This window comes from Alosa alosa, chromosome 18 (assembly GCF_017589495.1).
Source record: "Alosa alosa isolate M-15738 ecotype Scorff River chromosome 18, AALO_Geno_1.1, whole genome shotgun sequence".
In the NCBI taxonomy this organism is placed as follows: Eukaryota; Metazoa; Chordata; class Actinopteri; order Clupeiformes; family Clupeidae; genus Alosa; species Alosa alosa.
The window spans coordinates 15,306,194-15,323,693 of NC_063206.1; the positions used below are offsets into that span (position 1 = coordinate 15,306,194).

The window sequence follows — 17,500 nt, forward strand, 5'->3', positions numbered from 1 at the left end:
TATAAAGCCCTGAAACACCAAGAGTTGAGCAAAGATAACTCCCCTACCAACCTGGTCTTCAGTCACCCTCCTCCAGAGACATCCAACACTTTAAAGGCCAAATACCAGGCCACATCCACACAAAATGTTTGGATTAACCAAACCCCCCAAAACCTAAAAAGACATTTATGACCTAATATTGGCAATCTAAAACACAATCCCAAAGTAAAATGCAATGCTATCTGACCCTAAACAGGAAATATACACTTGCACATTACCTTAAATTACAAAAATAAAAGAGACAAATTTGAGATGCACACTAACGAAATACAGACTCAGTGAAACAGCCATAGAAACAGGAAGACACAAAAAGACATGGCTTCCAAAAGACGAGCGTCTATGCCAGCAGTGCAGAGATGATGTTGTTGAAACTGAATTACACTTTTTAACTGAATGCCCAAAATTTGAATCAATTCGCAATAAATACTTCCCAAAAATGAAAGAAAAAATCCCTAATTTCTATGACCTACCAAACCCGAATAAAATACTATACCTATTGGGAGAAGACACAGACAGCTGTATTACTGCTGCCCAATATGTCCTTGCCTGTCACCAGCTGAGAGACACTGAGTGATTTTTGTATGCATGTACATGTGACACACACAGACACACACACACACACACGCACCCCTCTCTCACAGCCACAGCCACATACACTAACTCAACACAGTCCCCTCATGTTGTATATACTGTACCATACTTGAAGTTTCTACTCAGTCCACTTTAGATTTGTGCCCTGATGTATTGTATGTCTGTAAGTTTGTTGCCTATGTTGAGTCACTCAGAACTTGAACTCAATATGTTGTACTCAGACACATACTTTTATGTAACAATTGCTTTGGCAATACAAGTGTCATATTTGTCATGCCAATAAAGCACCATTTGAATTTGAATTTGAGAGAGAGAGAGAAGCAGTGGGCAGAGAGGGAGAGAGATGGTCCACCATGAGGAAGAGAGCCACAGTGATCCAAGAGATCCATAGAGGTCCATAGAGGTCCATGTGCAAAGCAGTGGAGGAAGGGGTGTTCAGCTCAAGATGTCTGATCTAATGTCTCTTACCAGAAGAGTTCAAATGAAGGGTCTTTGTTAATTGATAATTGAAGCATATGTAGGTACACAAAAAAGCACTTTTTTTTTTTCATTTTTTAAATATGTTTCCACTGAAGTCTTTTGAAATCTCAAAGTTGGCCCTGATTGCAAAATAATGTGCTTCAAAATGAACATTATGATGATAAGGATCAGAAAAGGCGTACGTGTCTACTAAAATATGAGCAAAACCAACACTGGCATTTTAGCCTTTGCATTTCCTGGCATGTTAGTCCGCCTCATGCATCCCTACTGATGAGAGCAGTGTTTCTGACACAGCAGAGAGGTGATGGTGGAGATGTCTGTATGCCTGTGATTCCTACCTCAGCCCAGAATTCGGCGTAGATGTCATTGGCTGTGAGCCGTGTGACGGGCCACAGTTTGGTGACAGAGCACAAGTCACAGGCTGTCATCATCAGACCAATCACACGGTCTCTGCAGATGATAAGACACCATTTCAGACCAACCACAAAGCTTCCACCAAATACAGAATACAGTAACTGGTTCAGCCACATATACAAAAAAACAATTATCCCCATTGAAGAACAGGTATACAAATGCATTTACTTCCCCATACTCTCTAAACCTCCACAGAATTTACATGAGGCAAAATGAGACAGAGTCTACCCAAATTTTGTGATATGTTTCTAATTGTGAGTACAAATAAAATGTGTGCAATGCTAGCAGTGAAATTAGACAGTGGTCCAATTCATTAAACTTAATCATGAGCTGGTGCCTGATGTTGATTTGATGTAGATTTTAATTAAGCCACATGACTTGGTAGGGACTGAGAAAAAGAATGGGCCCAGACATGCATAAACCTTCACAAGACCATGCTGTTGATCAGGTTAAGAAACAAAAAAGGTTTAACATTTGACAAGAAACTAAATGAGACACCTGTCTGCAACCTATCATTTGTTATAATAATTTCATAGAAGGTGTTAGGTTAGGTTAGGTTAGGTTTTTAGATTGTACTGCAGGTGCAGCTATTTCACAAAAGCAACTTCAGAGAAGGGGAGAAGAAAAGTGCAACACTGTTGTCTTCACCGTGCATTTAATTTATTGAACTGACATTTCAGTCAGTCAGACCCGGTCTGACTGACCGAAACGTTAAGTTCAATAAACTGGCATAGGGTCAGACTCTGATGACTCTGATGAGACATCAGTTCAATGAATTGGATGCACCATGAAGGAAGCAGTGCTTTCTGTTCCCCTTCTCATAATAATTCACTTCAAACCATAACTTCCTGACAGCATTAGTTAATAAGAGATAGAGGCTAAGCCAAACATCATCTCTGGCTTTTTCTCCCAAACAGGTGTTTAGGGTGCAGAGCATGTGACCTCTGTGACCCTCTGACCTGTGTGAGTGATTGTTGAAGTCCAGCGCCCCCGTGGTGTGCAGCTCAGCCAGCTGCTTGCGGTTGGTGAAGTAGAGGGCGAGGTCGGTGGCGATGATGGCCTTGCGGATGATCTCCAGGACCTGCTCGTACTCGCTGGAAGTCAAGTTGGAGAAAATATTGTGCCCTTCCAGCTATGGGAAACAAAGAGATCAATAAAAAAGCAAAAGCTCCACTTATGAGGCGTCCGGCTCAGCTACGCTGCAGTGTCACAGCTGAAGGGGCCTCCTCAGCGAGGAGTGGGGGGGTAGACTTGGGGTGGACAGGGGGTTGGGATGGGGTGGAAGAGGGGGTAGCACCCAGTCCTGCATAGGGTCAGCAAACTCCTTGGCGAGACATTGTGAGAAACTGTCAGTGTGAAACAGTCCGTGTCAAAAAGCCCTTTTAGTGCTTGTCCAAAAACGACAGTTTTAACCGCCGAAAAGAGGTGCGGTTGGCATACTTTTAGGCTAACGTTTCAAAGTCGTGCCAGATTTGATATTAATATCTGCCGCTTTGCTGGACCACGAACAGATCTTTAGAGAGATTGTGGTTAGAAAACTCTAGTGTCGCTTTTCAACCAAACCCGGTTCCCAATGAACACTAGGTTTAGTTTTCCGGAAAATTGTAACAAATATGTTGACTTTGTAATGGATTTAGGGTGCACCCCTACCCTTAGAAAGGCTAAGAACCCTAAGGGATATTGCCATAATAGGTTTGCCTGACTAGAAGAAAACCCATGTGTGTGTGTGTGTGAATATGCGTGCATGTTCCAGTGTGGTGGGCACTCAGAACCCACATATCCCGGGAAAGTCCCTAATATTCTTGGTCAGATATGACAGGAGAAAGAGAGTGAGGAAAGAAAACAGGGAGAGATTTGGACTGGAAGAGACATGGACAAGAAAGGAGAGAGGAAAAGAGTTAGAGAGAGGGAGTGAGTGAGAGAGAGAGAGAGAAAGACAGAGAGAAAGCTCATTGGAGAGAAAGAAAGGGCTAGCCATTTTGGGGAGAGTGCATGATAAGGACAAGTAAGGGATCTCTACCTGTAGGATAGACACGGTCTGGGAGAAGTGGTGCTGCTCCATGGTGGAGGTGGAGTAGAGTGCTGCCAGCGGGTGGTCAAACTTCTGCAGGTAGCTGTTGCTGTAGCCCCGGTGGTCCAGGTCATGACACAGACAGGCTATTAGCAGACCTTTCCTCTGTGTGTGTAAGAGACGTAGGGGGAGTTACAGAACGTGAGAGAAAGACAGAGTGAGACAAAGATAAAAAAAAGAGTTTTGGTGAGAGAGATGGACAGAAGGAGTCAGAATGGAGGAGAGAGAGAGAGAGGGAAAAAAAAAAAAAATTAAAATAAGAGTCCATCTGGCTGCCTGAAATGTGTTTCCACATGCTGAAAGCATTTCACATATGTCTATTTCCCAGTGTCTCACAGCACTATCTGATGAGAATTAAAAGTTGGGGTCCTAACCTCCAGCTCTGTGAAGATGCCCGAGACCTTCTGCAGAATGACGTACATGCAGTGTGCCACTGTCACCGCGTGCTTCCAATTGTGGTAGGGCACACGCCGGTAGTTCTTCTTCACAGACATGGTGAAGCGGCACAGTTTCTCCAGCTCAAAGCTGCAATTGGGGATTTGAGAATGAGATGGGCCGCTTCCATCAGTCACAAACTCTAGCAGATGTTTTATTTACTTCGAAACAACAGCTTCACAAATGGCTACAGTTAACTGAACGTTTCCCCTTCTGGTTTTGCGCCAATTTTATCCAGTAGCCTTGTTTTCCAGAGAGAAATGTCAGAAACAAATGGCTTTAGTAGTTTTAATGCCCAGCTTCAAGGGACTTGATGTTACACACCTGGGTCTGTTAATCCCACAAAGACCATCTATCATCTTGTGCTAAAAGCCATGTTCCATATCCATACCTAGTTTTCCCACAGGAGTTATGGATCATATACACAAAGACAGCAGGCCAGAACTCCTCAAAGGGGCTGATGTCAAAATGGAACCTGGAGGAGAGAAGAGGAGAGCAGAGGAGAGGAGAGGAGAGGAGAGGAGCAGAAGAACAAACAGGTCTGTGTGACTACAGGGGCTCCATGGCTGACGTCCCACATTCCAAACCGCCGATGTCATCCATGGCCACCTCTACCTTTTTATCCGCTCTGAGAGGACACTCACAATGGCCCAAACACCGCACCTGACACTGACCAGATGAAGCAGTCTGACATGCATAGTGCTCACGCACATATTACAAACAAAGCTAAAGATGTTTTGCGAATGTAGAGTTAAAAGACTATCATTGCCATTGTTTGTGCACGTACAGTATCTCTGACAGAGACTTGGGATGACAATACCCCCACTTATATGGGAACAGGAACTTAAACCCAGGAATTTTGGCCGAGGCTACAAACATCAGGTTTGGCTTACATGTAAACGGGGCTATTGTGGTTACAACTGCACACACTGTGGTTGACAGAAAAGAGTCCAAGTCCAATAACTCAGTCCATCTGAGATGAGGAGAGAGGACTCAGGAGTCTCATCTGAATCCCCACCTGAAGGACATAAATCATCACTGGATCTCCATGTCATCTTGACTATGAATGAAGATAAAACAGCTGACATCTCACTAACGTTACCTTTCCAAAGGATTACATGGCTGCGACCATGGCTCACATGATTCATCATGTAAATATATACTGCAGTATGAAGGTACTAAGTTGTGTCTCAGGGATCAGTTATTAGCTGTGAGTGCACTGACTGGAGCTTCTGTGAAGAATGATGCTGATAAACTAACACTGGTGAGGGTCAGTGACTGACACTGGTAAGGGTCAGTGACTGCTGCTATGCCCTGTGACTGGCAAAGAGGAATAAATTACTGTTTGTACAGTAGGTAGCTTGAGAGGCTGGAGAATCTACAGAAAATAAAGCCAGATACATTAGCCTACAGTAGTACCTGTTTGCCAAAGGCTGGGGTCTCTGCATATTTGTAAAAGGTAAAGGTATGACAAGTGCAGGCTGGGTGGCATACGGGGAGTCTCACAGGCTGGTCAAACCAGAATGTGGTGATGGTGCAATATGAAGGAATTTGTATGACTGTGTTGGCATTCGCGGACTTTGTTGAACTTGTGCGATACTGCTGTGAGGAGCACTGTGTCAGAGCAGCGACGTGATGAGCAAAGCAGCGGCCAGCACTCACAGTTCAATCTCCTTGTACATGGGTGTGGGGAGGTTGAGCTCGGCCAGGGTCTCCAACTCCTCAGACGTGCAGATGCTGTGGTAGGACAGCTTCTCCATGGTCACCCTGTAGATGCATTCCGAGTGGCGGATCCGATGGTACATCTGGACAAAGAGGAGAGAGGAGACAGGGACAAAGAGAGGAGCAGAGGAGGAGAACGGAGGAGTAGAAAGGAGAGGAGGAGATGAAAGAACAGGGAGAAAGGGTAAGATATGAGAAAAGGAGAGGGAAAGAGAACAGAGGAGAGAGTGAAAAGGAGAGAAAAGATGAGCGGGGAAGAGAAGGGAGGAGATGAGGTGATAGAAAGAGAAAGAAGACAAAAGGAGAAATGAGCAAAGGAGAGAAGAAAAGAGAGGAGAGGAGAGGAGAGGGGAAGAGAGGACAGGAGGACTCATCACTCAGTCCGGTCAGCCAACAGAGAGGCAGACTGATAAACAGAGCGGCGCGCAGACAGAGTTGTGTGTGAGCAAGCTGATTGACTCAGACGGCCAGACTTGGGGCCACACGTGTGGCCAATTTTCCCCTGTTTGCAAATCACTTTCTCGCCAGGTTGTGTTTTTCCAAGCGCAGACGACTCCAGACATTACTCAACGATAAATAAGGACAGACAGGGGCGAGTACGCGTGCGAGCAAGCGAGCGAGCGCAACTGGTGACCGTCCAAACCCCTGCTCTGGAAACTCTCTCTCTCCTCTCTTCCTCCTTGACTGCAACAATCTTTGTCTCGTTTTTTCTTCTTCTCTGCTCTACCTCCTCTACCCACAATGCTTGGGGGGTGACCATTCATCCTGCCGTCACTCCAGTATCTGCGTGCCGAGCGTCCTCGCGCTCTCGCGGGCGACTTCTGGGCCGCCGAGCTTCTGCCAAGCTGCGGTCCACCAACACTCACAAAGAGCTATTCAGCAGCATCCTGGCTACCACCGGCATCACAAGCTTGTAAACTGGCAAAGATATTACGCTGTCGGCGCACACACACACACACACACACACACACACACACACACACACACACACACACACACACACACACGCGCGCCTCCTCCCAATCTTCCATCACCAGCCCCTTCCACCACAACAAATAAATCACCACTCTGCCAGAGTGACTTCCCTTAAAGGGGCTGAGGCGTGAATTATGTCTAAATATAAATCCCATTGGTGGAAGGCGGCAAAGCGCTTGTGGTCTTAAAATATTAACGCGCCTCATCAATTTTAAAAGCAAGCGATGTGACGCGACTCCTGCGCAAGTGTGTCGCACAGGGGGTGACTCAGACCTCACGGTTGGAGGAGGGGAGTGGAGGGGTGAGGCGGGGGTGGGGCTGGTGGAGGGAGCTCAGGCAGGCGACGGCACACCGCCGCATGCTTGTGTGAGACTGTTGTCATGGCTCCCCGTCGTTTACCCACAACCTTCAAACACACTCTAAATGAGTCGTTAGGCGAGAAAGGGCAAGCCTCTGATTCAGCACAATGTGTGCCTTTGTGGGCGTCACGGCCGGCGTGGAAAAGCACGCTGTGGCGCTCCCCCCCCCCCTCCCTCCGCTCGTCTCCTGAGGTAATTACGCCGTCAGCAGCAGCGGCGCAAACTGTCAGCTCGGGTGAGTAGACCGAGCCAGGAGGCGACCAGGGAGAGTTTTCTTTATAGAAACCATTAAGACCTCAATTACAGATGTGCTTGCTTACATCTCATCTGTGTGTGTGTGTGTGTGTGTGTGTGTGTGTGTGTGTGTGTGTGTGTGTGTGTGTGCATGTGTGTGTGCATGTGTGTGTGCGTGCATGCACAGAGAGATATTGCACTCACATTTGCACAGTGTAAGGCCAGAGCACAAAATACAGCAAACATCTTAAAGTTGTTCTCGTCAGTTTTCGTGAAGGCACTTCCGTTCAGCTTGTTCACCATCTGTACGACACCTATTACAGTCCCCCGGCTCACGATGGGCATGCACAGGATGTTCCTAGTGGTGTAGCCAGTGTAGAGGTCCACCTCTCTGTAGGGACAGAGAGAGAGAGAGAGGGGAGAGAGAGATAGATAGACAGAGAGAGAGAGAGAAGGACAAAATCAGATGAGTGTCCATCATCCATTAGAAGCTGAGTTAAACAAAGTCAAGTCTAGATTGGCGGCTCATCTAGGCTTTGCGTAATCATCTTACTCCAGATTACGCCCAAATCTACACCACTGCACTAGTAAGGGGGAGAGTGTGACTGTAACAAGGCCTCATCTAACACACTGCGCTAGCCCTGCTGAATGGCTTCACAGGCATGCCATGGGATATGACTGCAGGGCCTCTGTGTAGTAGTCACATACACATCACTGTGTGGCTTTGCACATATACGGGCTTTAAACGGAGGAACCAGTTTATAAGCAAATGGTGAGAACGTGTAACTACTTTACTACGTAAAGACATATTATTCTGCAGGCTGTGTGTGTGTGGGTGTGTGTGAGTGAGAGAGAGAGAGAGAGTGTGTGAGTGTGTGTGTGTGTGTGTGTGTGTGTGTGTGTGTGTGTGTGTGTGTGTGTGTGTGTGTGTGTGTGTGTGTGTGTGTGTGTGTGTGTGTGTGTGTGTGTGCGCGTTTTACCTATTGAATCGAGGGTCTGCATAGGCATCTGGAATATTTAAGACTTCTCCCGTCCGGGCCACCTGGCCGGCTATTCCTTTCTCTATAGAAAACCTGTCAGAGGAGCACACACACACAGACTAAATCAGACACACACATAAAACACACGGCTACGACAGGGCTCACGCGTCTGAACCTGCTCTGACTAACTGCTCTCACTTTACGGGAGGAGAGAGTGCCCTCTGCTCTGCTAACCCTAGGGGGCAGAAGAGTGAGTGAAGGCAGGCTGCCGGCCCATCACACACACACACACACACACACACACACAGACACACACCAGCCCGTGTCAGGACAGCGTCAGAGCTTTTTACTTCTCGTAAAAAAACAAACAAAAAAAAAAAAACGGCACCAAACCAAGCTGGTGTGGTGATGCTACTGGCATCACCCTCCCCTCACAGGCAGTCCTCCTCCACCACCTGCCAAAACAGCCAGCCACTCTATGAGTTAGCAGATTTATACTCTTTCTCTCTCTATCTCTCTCTCTATCCTGCTCTCTCCCTCCCTCTGTTTCTCTCTCGCTCACTAAGTGACAGGCTATCCCTGTCTTGTTACTCATTACCGGGGCCTCTGTTGTGCCCGCTTGTTGCGCAGATGCCACGTCGCTGCAGGCTTAACGCCTCGCTCCATGCCAGGGAGAGCTGCCCTGCCTGCTAAACTGTTCACATGAGGGGTGCGGTGGCACAAAAAAACACAAAAGATACAGGCCGCCAGGGTGGTGGGCAGAGCAGGTAGTGTCGCGGGAAATAGGTGTAGGTCTGCTGCAGGGCATGATACACCGATCTGGTAGGAACGCATGCGAGAGCAATCAAATCTGTGAGAACTTGTTGTTGTTGTTGTTGTGAAGTGGTGGTAGTGATGGGGCCTGAGATGAGGACATGTTGGAGAGACTGGAGTTCTGGGACACCCAACGCCCCAAACTACTCGGCCATTTTCCAGGAACAACAAAATCAGCCGTTATTTGCTAATTGCTGTTGTCATCTTGGGGTCTAATTATTGCAAAAGACGGTGAAATGTTTAGAAGTTTCTCAGTGCTTTTGAGAGGCGTGTTCAGTAAAAGTGCATCCAGACCAATCGGCCTTGAAACGTCACCAATCAGCAGAAACGTCAGCCTTGTCATCATCCACACTCAACACCAATGAAACCTCAGCCTTGTCATCCTCCCCAACTAGTCAGCTGAGGTGATTCTTTCTGATATGGGCCATTAAACGTCTCAAGATGTGGAGTGTGTGAACGTTAGTGAATCATTTCTGGTCAGGCTGACAGACACATGTTTTTTTTCCTCGCTCACCTAATTTCTTTGGTTTTCCTAAAAACGGGCTTCCCCTCGTCCTCCTCTCCGATGTCGAATAGGTCAGAGTACAGTTCTTTGTTTATGTGATCCACCTGGAAGAGTGCACACCTGTCCGCATTCACCAGGTTTTTTGCATATATCTGGAAGACAGAGGTGTGAGAGCAAGTACATAGTAAAAGCACTTCATAGAAATAAAAGTTAGGACAGTCAGCTGTGCAGTAATATTCAGTAGTGAAACACAGAAACATGTAGAACAATACAAACAATACAATACAAACAACAATAGAAACATGCTTTGTTTTCAATACATATTGTTAAAGCCTGTAAGTATACTCTTATCGGAACTCCCCCTATTACCGTCGGTCCCGTATTTCCACCGTCTTGCGTGTATGTGTCACTTAATATCCATTTCTATACAAACCAAGACGGTGGATCCCTAAAGAAACGCAAGCACCCACACCATAGGTGTATCTAAATTAGCTATGTACCAAAAATTACATTTTACCGTGACTTGAAGAGCTGTAAACAGTGTTGTAAGGCTGAGTGTACACTTCCCTTGGGGCTCCAGTTGAATTTTAATTTCATGACGAGAATTCTCAGTCTAACCGTTCATGTGCCGTTGAAACGGCGTAAATAGGCGACCCATCAGGCCAGCACTATAACTCCGAGCATGGTAAACAAAATCGGATATTTCAGGCAGTAAATGCTCCCGTTAAGAACCACACCAGATTTTGTTCAAATCTACACACATATGGCTACTGAAAAATGTAAGGTTCATTTAGCAAATGTTATTTTGAAGTGTTAAAAAACATTGTTGTTTTAGTATTTCCGAACAAAAGTGGTGATAATTGGGGGTGTTACGATATATGTGTAATTAGTCTGGTCTGAGTGGAGAAAAAGTCACTATAAATACAATGTGAATGTAACCAGACACAGAGGTGGTGACAGCAGACAGAAAAAAAGCCAATACAGACAACAATAACTCATTTTAAGTTATTCAATGTTTTCAATGAAAGTCATGTAACTATTTCAATTGTCACATTGCTTTAAGCACCTCACAGTGAGTTGAGGGCTACTGTGTTGTGTCCATGTGGCTGTCCCTGCTTCGTCTCCCTACTTTCCTTCCATCACTTCCTTTTTCTTTCAGAGCAGAAATAAACTAGCAGAGGAGAACAGTGCGGCCTGATATCCAACATGTCTGTTAGAATGTGTGTGTGTGTGTATATATGTGTGTGTGTGTGTGTGTGTGTGTGTGTGTGTGTGTGTGTGTGTGTGTGTGTGTGTGTGTGTGTGTGTGACCTGCGTACATAACACAGTATATAGCTCAAATTGTTCAAAGACAGTCAGTATCCAATGTGAGTAGACATCTTAGATGTCACTAAAAGCAGAACTTTCCATAACATACACTCACCATAATATGTTCAAGTAGAGAATCTATTGCCACAATGTTGTCGAAGTACGTTCTAGCAGAAATAAGAAATGAGAGGGGAGGAGGGGGTGGAGATAAAGTTGTCATTTCAGAGACATACAGTACATTATGAGGTCATCACAGACAGATGGGCTTGCGTGTGTTTAAGAGTGTGTGTGTGTGTGTGTGTGTGTGTGCGTGTGTGTGTGTGTGTGTGTGTGTGTGTGTGTGTGTGTGTGTGTGTGTGTGTGTGTGTTTAAGTGTGTGTGTGTGTGTGTGTGTGTGTGTGTGCATGTGTCTCTGTCTCTGTATGTGTGCTTCTCTGTGTGTGTGTGTGTGTGTGTGTGTGTGTGTGTGTCTGTGTGTGAGTGTGTTTACCACTGATTAAATCTGATAACACTGATGACATCAGCACCAGGAGACAGAGAGAGCCAAGAGAGAGATTTACGAGCAGAAGCTCAGTTAATGTGTGGCCGTGATAAGAGGCAGATTGGTGGGCTATATCCACTGAGTCCTCATGTTAATGGGCCCTGCTGCTACAGGGACATTTGGACTTTCTCTGTGTGTGTGTGTGTCTCTGTGTGTGTGTGTGTGTGTGTGTGTGTGTGTGTGTGTGTGTGTGTGTGTGTGTGTATGTGTGTGTGTGTGTGTGAGAGAGAGCTTTTTCTGTCATGTCTGTATGTCATCATAGCTGAGGAGCTGGAGAAGTAGTACTCAGCCACAGAAACACCATCCCTTATGTGCAGATCATTGTCCTTTCAGTTTGATTACTGTTTTGCTTGTTTGGAGTTCACTGAACATTTTCTGACTCTTGTAGACTGTGGACTGATTTTGATTTTATCAATTAAAAATACTGCACCTTATACAACATAAACAGAACAATGCTAATTTATTATTTTCACTGGCAACAGACAACAGACTAACAGTCCACTGAACATTCCACCCTATTCAGTAACACTTCTGCTTTTTTCTCCTCACACAGCACAAAAAAGCATGTTGAGGAAGTCTTTAGTCAGCTGTTCAAAGACAGAGATCAAGGAGGATGGCCAAGTCACATGCCTTCAGATACCAAACGTAAACACGGGATGGTCTGGGCTGTCTCCCCTCACTCCTGTTCAACCATTGAATGTGTGTGCCCTTCTACAGCGTACACACACACACACACACACACACACACACACACACACACACACACACACACACACACACACACACACACAGACCACACACACACACGTACACATAACCTCAGAGACCTGCACGCTCCCCAAGTCAAGTCGAAAGTGCACACACTATTTCTGGGAAAAGCACCAGCATTTCAGCAGCTGACAATGGAGACAAAAAACTGACATGTGAAGACTAAATATGTAACTACACCAGTCTCCATGTCTGCAATTGTTTACAGTTTACAGATGTGATGCCACATTTCTACTGTTATATACTGCGCCCCAGCCATCAACACTGAACACAATCAAGCAGAGAGGTGATGACCCTTGTAAGACATTGCTCCCACTGTGAAAGAGTGAGAATCCCTTGGCTCTAATGTCACTCAATGTTTAGCACCCAGATCGACCTTAATTAACTGACTGTTAACTTATCAGTTCAGTCCTTTTATCCTGTTAGCTCATGGACAGGCACAGCTCTAGTCTTACAATGACGAGCCTCATCCAATTAACACCTCCCGTCCCATCCCCCCGCCCCATCCGATACCCGGGGACTCTTACTTTGACACGTCTAGGAGGAAGTCATTGAGCTCGGTCTGTTTGGCAAGGCCTCTGCAAACCTGCGAGTAGAAAAAAAGCAATGTTACAATTTTAATGAGCTTGCATCGTTGGTTACAAAAATTCATCCAAACTGCATGTAGCGACGCAAGCGATACACATTTTATTTAACATGCATCCAACTCCCAGCTGGAAGAGGGCTGAGCCAATTACAAGAGGAGCGCACTGAGCACTGTGGTGTCATCCCACAGCACCCCCATGGGCCGTCGCTGGCTCTGAATGGAGGAAGTCCAGCAAAGGGGTCAAAGGTGAGAGCAGAGCTTAATGGTCAGAGTAGTTGCCGAACGCACACTGACCCTCCTGTTTGGCCCACTTGAGTCTCTCCTTTCAAGGGTCCATGCTAGCTCCAAGCCACCGGGCCGTGAGAGCCTGAGCGTGAGATCCCACATGGTGCTTTGCAGGTTCGTCGGGGGAAACGGTCTGCCTTGGGATACGAAGACCCTGAGGCTTGTGGTTTGCTGGGGGATTGGGTTCAGCAGTGTCATAATTGGCCCTCAGGAGAGATGCATGTGTTCAAGCGACGGCGTGGTTACACACACCGGGCCCACTCACAGCCCAGTCCGGGTGCACTGTGGGGTTTCAGGCCAGCAAAACATGTTCCTGTGTATGTGTGTGTATGTGTATGTATGTGTGTGTGTGTGTGTGTGTGTGTGTGTGTGTGTGTGTGTGTGTGTGTGTGTGTGTGTGTGTGTGTGTACTGTACACACAGAAGAACCAGAACAAAACACACTAACAATGCTTGCATAAGCCCAAACAGTCCTCAGCTAAACTCCTTGACAGAAATGTTAGCTTATCAGATCCGGACAAAGAAAAGTAACAGAAAGTAGTGACGTGACTTACCTGCACTTGGTGAATGGCTACTGAGGCCCACGCTAAGTTAGCTGTTGCAACCTTCAAAGAGAAAGAGGCCCATGTTATACACACTGCAAGTGAATGGAACAGAATGGCACTTCTCTCAGCCATCAAGGACAAACTCAGCACAGACATCTACACGTGAACAGCATCCAGCAATGTGGCTAAAAATGGGCTTTAGAGGTAAACTAGTCATAAGTTGAGGTCTTTTTGGTGCTATTGATGTTTTGTAAAAAAAACACTTTTGTAGTTCAGTGAAGCTTTGACACTTAAAGACCCACTGGCTAGCTAACAAAGAACCAACAAAAATGCAATAAATTAATTATAAATTAGCTCTAGACTTGTGTGTATGTGTGCGTGTGTGTGTGTGTGTTGTGTGGTGAGGCCTACCTCCTGGTGGCTGAGGTTGAAGGGCTCGCGGCCCCATTGCCGGTGCAGCTCCAGGATGGCGATGAGGTCGCCGATGGCGGTGAGGATGGGGAGACACAGAACAGAATGAACGCGGATCCCTGAGTCCTGCCCTGTGCCAAGGGGGAAGCGCTCATCCTGAGGGGCCGAGCAGGGGGAGGGGGTCAGGTGGACACCGACTTGGTGTAGAGCTTTTGATTAAGTGCCTAACACGGTCTGAAGTCCATCTATCAAAAAGGTATGCTGTACTGAATATGTATTGATAATCATTTTTATTTTTGTATACGCCAATGCTTTTTTTATGATTTGATTTGATATACTGAAAAATCCATCAAGTATTGTCTTCAACCAAAGTCATATATAAATGTGAATATAAGACTATATATTTCTGTATGTGTGTGTGTGTCTCACCCCCATGATGTCTTCCACCAGCACTGTTTTGCGTGTCTTGGCGACATGGGCGGCGATGGTGGTACCAAATGCGATGGGGAAGGAGGAAATGAGGCTCGGGAGCCCCTCTTTGGCCCCCGTTGGGGTGAACAAACACAAACTCTATAGGCAGGGAAGAGACAGAGAGACAGAGAGAGAGAGAGAGGGAGAGAGAGAGGGAGAGAGAGAGGGAGACAGAGTGAGGGAGAGAGAGAGGGAGATAGAGAGATCAAGAGAGGGAGAGGTGATTCAGAAACAGGAGCACTCTCACTATCCAGGCCGTCACTGGATGTCTCATTCAATTCCAGTAGTTCACCTCATTACAGTCACACACACGACACACACACACACACACACACATGCACACACACACACACACACACACACACACACACACACACACACACACACACACAGAATTAAAGACCTACGTCAAGACCTACTTAGACTGAAATGCACAGACACATACACACAGCAGTGATTCAGTGTTAAATTATGTCAGGAACTACACATTAATGTGTGCAAGCACACATGCACACACACACACACACTTCCTCAGAAAAGTATCGACCACTTCATATTTGAACAGATGCATGAGTTCCAAGAGCCCCATTCACCTCTTCACTTTCTACAGCCACACAGTATACAGTTCAATATATTGGCTAAAATGGCCATTTGGATGTGCTGTTTTGTATCCTTCACATACCTTTCGATGAAGAGGATCTTACTGACTTATTGCAAAAGCATATTGTTGCATGGCACTCATTTGAAGACAAATAAAGCTAACATGCATTTGGAGGAAATGTACATGTGTTGCTACTGCAAATGTTGAAATATAGCCTTAAAATTATGGTTTATAGGATTATCCAGTGACATTTGTTTATAGGATTATCCAGTACATTGAAAACTGCTAAATGGGTACCCAGTGTGTTGAAAAGTGTAAAGGTGTGTAACTGGAGGTGTATGTGACAAGGTGGGAGTGAGATTATCAAAACAAGTCCTCCATAATGCATCTTTAATATCCACTTTTGTCACTCTGACTTAGTGCCAGGACTTGCTTAACTGCGGGCAGTGCAGTACTTTTGGGTTGAGGTTGAGGTCACTTACATTGTTGCATTCTCCCAGGAAGTAAAGTGCAAACCCATCGGCTTTTGTGGCTGTTAACACATAATAACAACAGGCAGCATTAGTTAGTCAGCTGACGCTCAAAGAGATTCACTTTCAATGTGTTAGTGTCAGTGTCCAGTCATGATGATCTTAGTTATGGGGAACCTTGACTTGCTTTGCTGTGGTTGAAACGGCTGACCTAGCTTTCTATGACCTAGCTGTGTCATGCCGTAAATACATCTTTAATTCACACTGCACCTGTGTGTGTTTGTGTACACTTGAAGGAAGTGTTTTTATGTGTGCCTTTGTTTGTGTGCAATGTGTATGCATGGGTAACCACGGGTCTTTGGTGTGTGTTTGTGGACAGCCAAAACTGTCGGTATGTGAATTATTTGGTTTTGAGACAGTATGTGCAGTGTGTGTGTGTGTGTGTGTGTGTGTGTGTGTGTGTGTGTGTGTGTATTCTGCATGTGCAGTGTGTCTGTGTGTAAGTGTGTGTTCATGTTAATACAGCTGCCTAATTATTATATATCGGAACATCATCTATTACCGCCCGTCCCCTATTTCCACCCTCTTACGTGTATGTATCACTTAATATTCATTTCTATACAAACCAAGACGGCGGATTCCTTTCCGTCCCTTTCGTTCAAAAATTCTAAAACGAAGATGTATTTTAATACTTCAAAATAACATTTGATAAATTAACCTTACATCTTTCAGTAGCCATAGGTGTGTATATTTGAACAAAATCTGGTTTGGTTCTTAACAAGAGCATTTACTGCCTTAAAAATCTGATTTTGTTAACCATGCTCAGAGCTGGTGCTGGGCTGGTGGGCACATCAACTGTTACACCGAGAATTCTTGTCGCAAAATCAAAATTCCACTGGAGCACCAAGCGGATTTGTACACGTAGCCTTACAACACTGTTTACAGCTCTTAGAGGTAAGGTACAGGTAAAATGCCATTTTAGTACATAGCTAATGTAGATACACTTATGGGGTGGGTGCTTGCGTTTCTTTAGGAATCTGGCGTCTTGCTTTGTATAGAAATTAATATTAAGTGACACATACTGTACACGTAAAAGGGCGGAAGTAGGTGACGTTCCGATACTGTGGGTAATACGGTCCCGGTGCCATGAATAAAGCTGCAGTCTCACACTAGTTGTCTTGAATTCATTTTGACCACAAAACCTCATAGTGGGTATGTTTGTGTGTAAATATGTGCATGGTCATGTGTGACTGTATAGCAGACATTTATACCTCGTGTTCTTGTGTGATTTGTGCATGTTGCTGTAATCCACTGTGGAGAGAGAGAGTGAGAGAGAGAGAGAGTGAGAGAGAGAGAGAGGGAGAGAGAGGGAGAGAGAGAGGGAGAGAGAAAGCTGCAGGTTGCAGGGCTCAGGGGAGAGAGGGCTCTGCAGTAGTACTGCATGGATGCTGACAAAGCGTGGGAGGATGAGATATGACAGGCTCTGTTCACACACACACACACACACACACACACACACACACACACACACACACACACACACACACACACACACACACACACACACAGACAGACAGACAGACCAGAATGTGACTATGCACAGGCATATTTGCTCCTAATCTTTCCTCAGGCAGTCATCAGAGGCTGCTAGATGGAACAGACCGACAGGCTTTAACAACAGTCAGAAGGAGCCTTTCACCTGCAATCCACCTGTCTGTGGCATGTTCACAACCCTGTACTGTACACGGCACCCATCCCTACCCATCAGCGCTGCCATGCCACCCCACTTACCTGTACTCACGTATGGTTAGAGGCAACACACTACTCCTGTGTGACTGTGTTTTGATGCCTTTGAAAGGGGCCTAAGGAACAGCCCAGTGCTGTGTGCCATGCGCTA

General features: G+C 45.8%; 1 protein-coding gene across 5 annotated transcripts in view; it reads right to left on the bottom strand.

The window, feature by feature from the left end:
* The window catches only part of pde10a (phosphodiesterase 10A), a 102,663-nt gene that overhangs the window by 7,150 nt on the left and 78,013 nt on the right, over window positions 1-17,500 (bottom strand). For 3 of the 5 annotated variants that reach the window (XM_048269572.1, XM_048269569.1, XM_048269570.1), the window contains exons 5-19: window positions 15,616-15,665; window positions 14,491-14,631; window positions 14,062-14,217; window positions 13,660-13,710; window positions 12,763-12,821; window positions 11,042-11,093; window positions 9,628-9,770; window positions 8,301-8,393; window positions 7,525-7,711; window positions 5,693-5,835; window positions 4,422-4,505; window positions 3,970-4,120; window positions 3,545-3,700; window positions 2,484-2,656; window positions 1,449-1,560 (exon numbers count right to left, since the gene is read on the bottom strand). In XM_048269572.1, coding sequence (XP_048125529.1) covers window positions 1,449-1,560; window positions 2,484-2,656; window positions 3,545-3,700; window positions 3,970-4,120; window positions 4,422-4,505; window positions 5,693-5,835; window positions 7,525-7,711; window positions 8,301-8,393; window positions 9,628-9,770; window positions 11,042-11,093; window positions 12,763-12,821; window positions 13,660-13,710; window positions 14,062-14,217; window positions 14,491-14,631; window positions 15,616-15,665 — 1,751 coding nt within the window. Of the gene's footprint in view, window positions 1-1,448; window positions 1,561-2,483; window positions 2,657-3,544; window positions 3,701-3,969; window positions 4,121-4,421; window positions 4,506-5,692; window positions 5,836-7,524; window positions 7,712-8,300; window positions 8,394-9,627; window positions 9,771-11,041; window positions 11,094-12,762; window positions 12,822-13,659; window positions 13,711-14,061; window positions 14,218-14,490; window positions 14,632-15,615; window positions 15,666-17,500 lie in introns of those variants that run through there. The other 2 variants (XM_048269571.1, XM_048269573.1) reach the window with 2 other exon arrangements.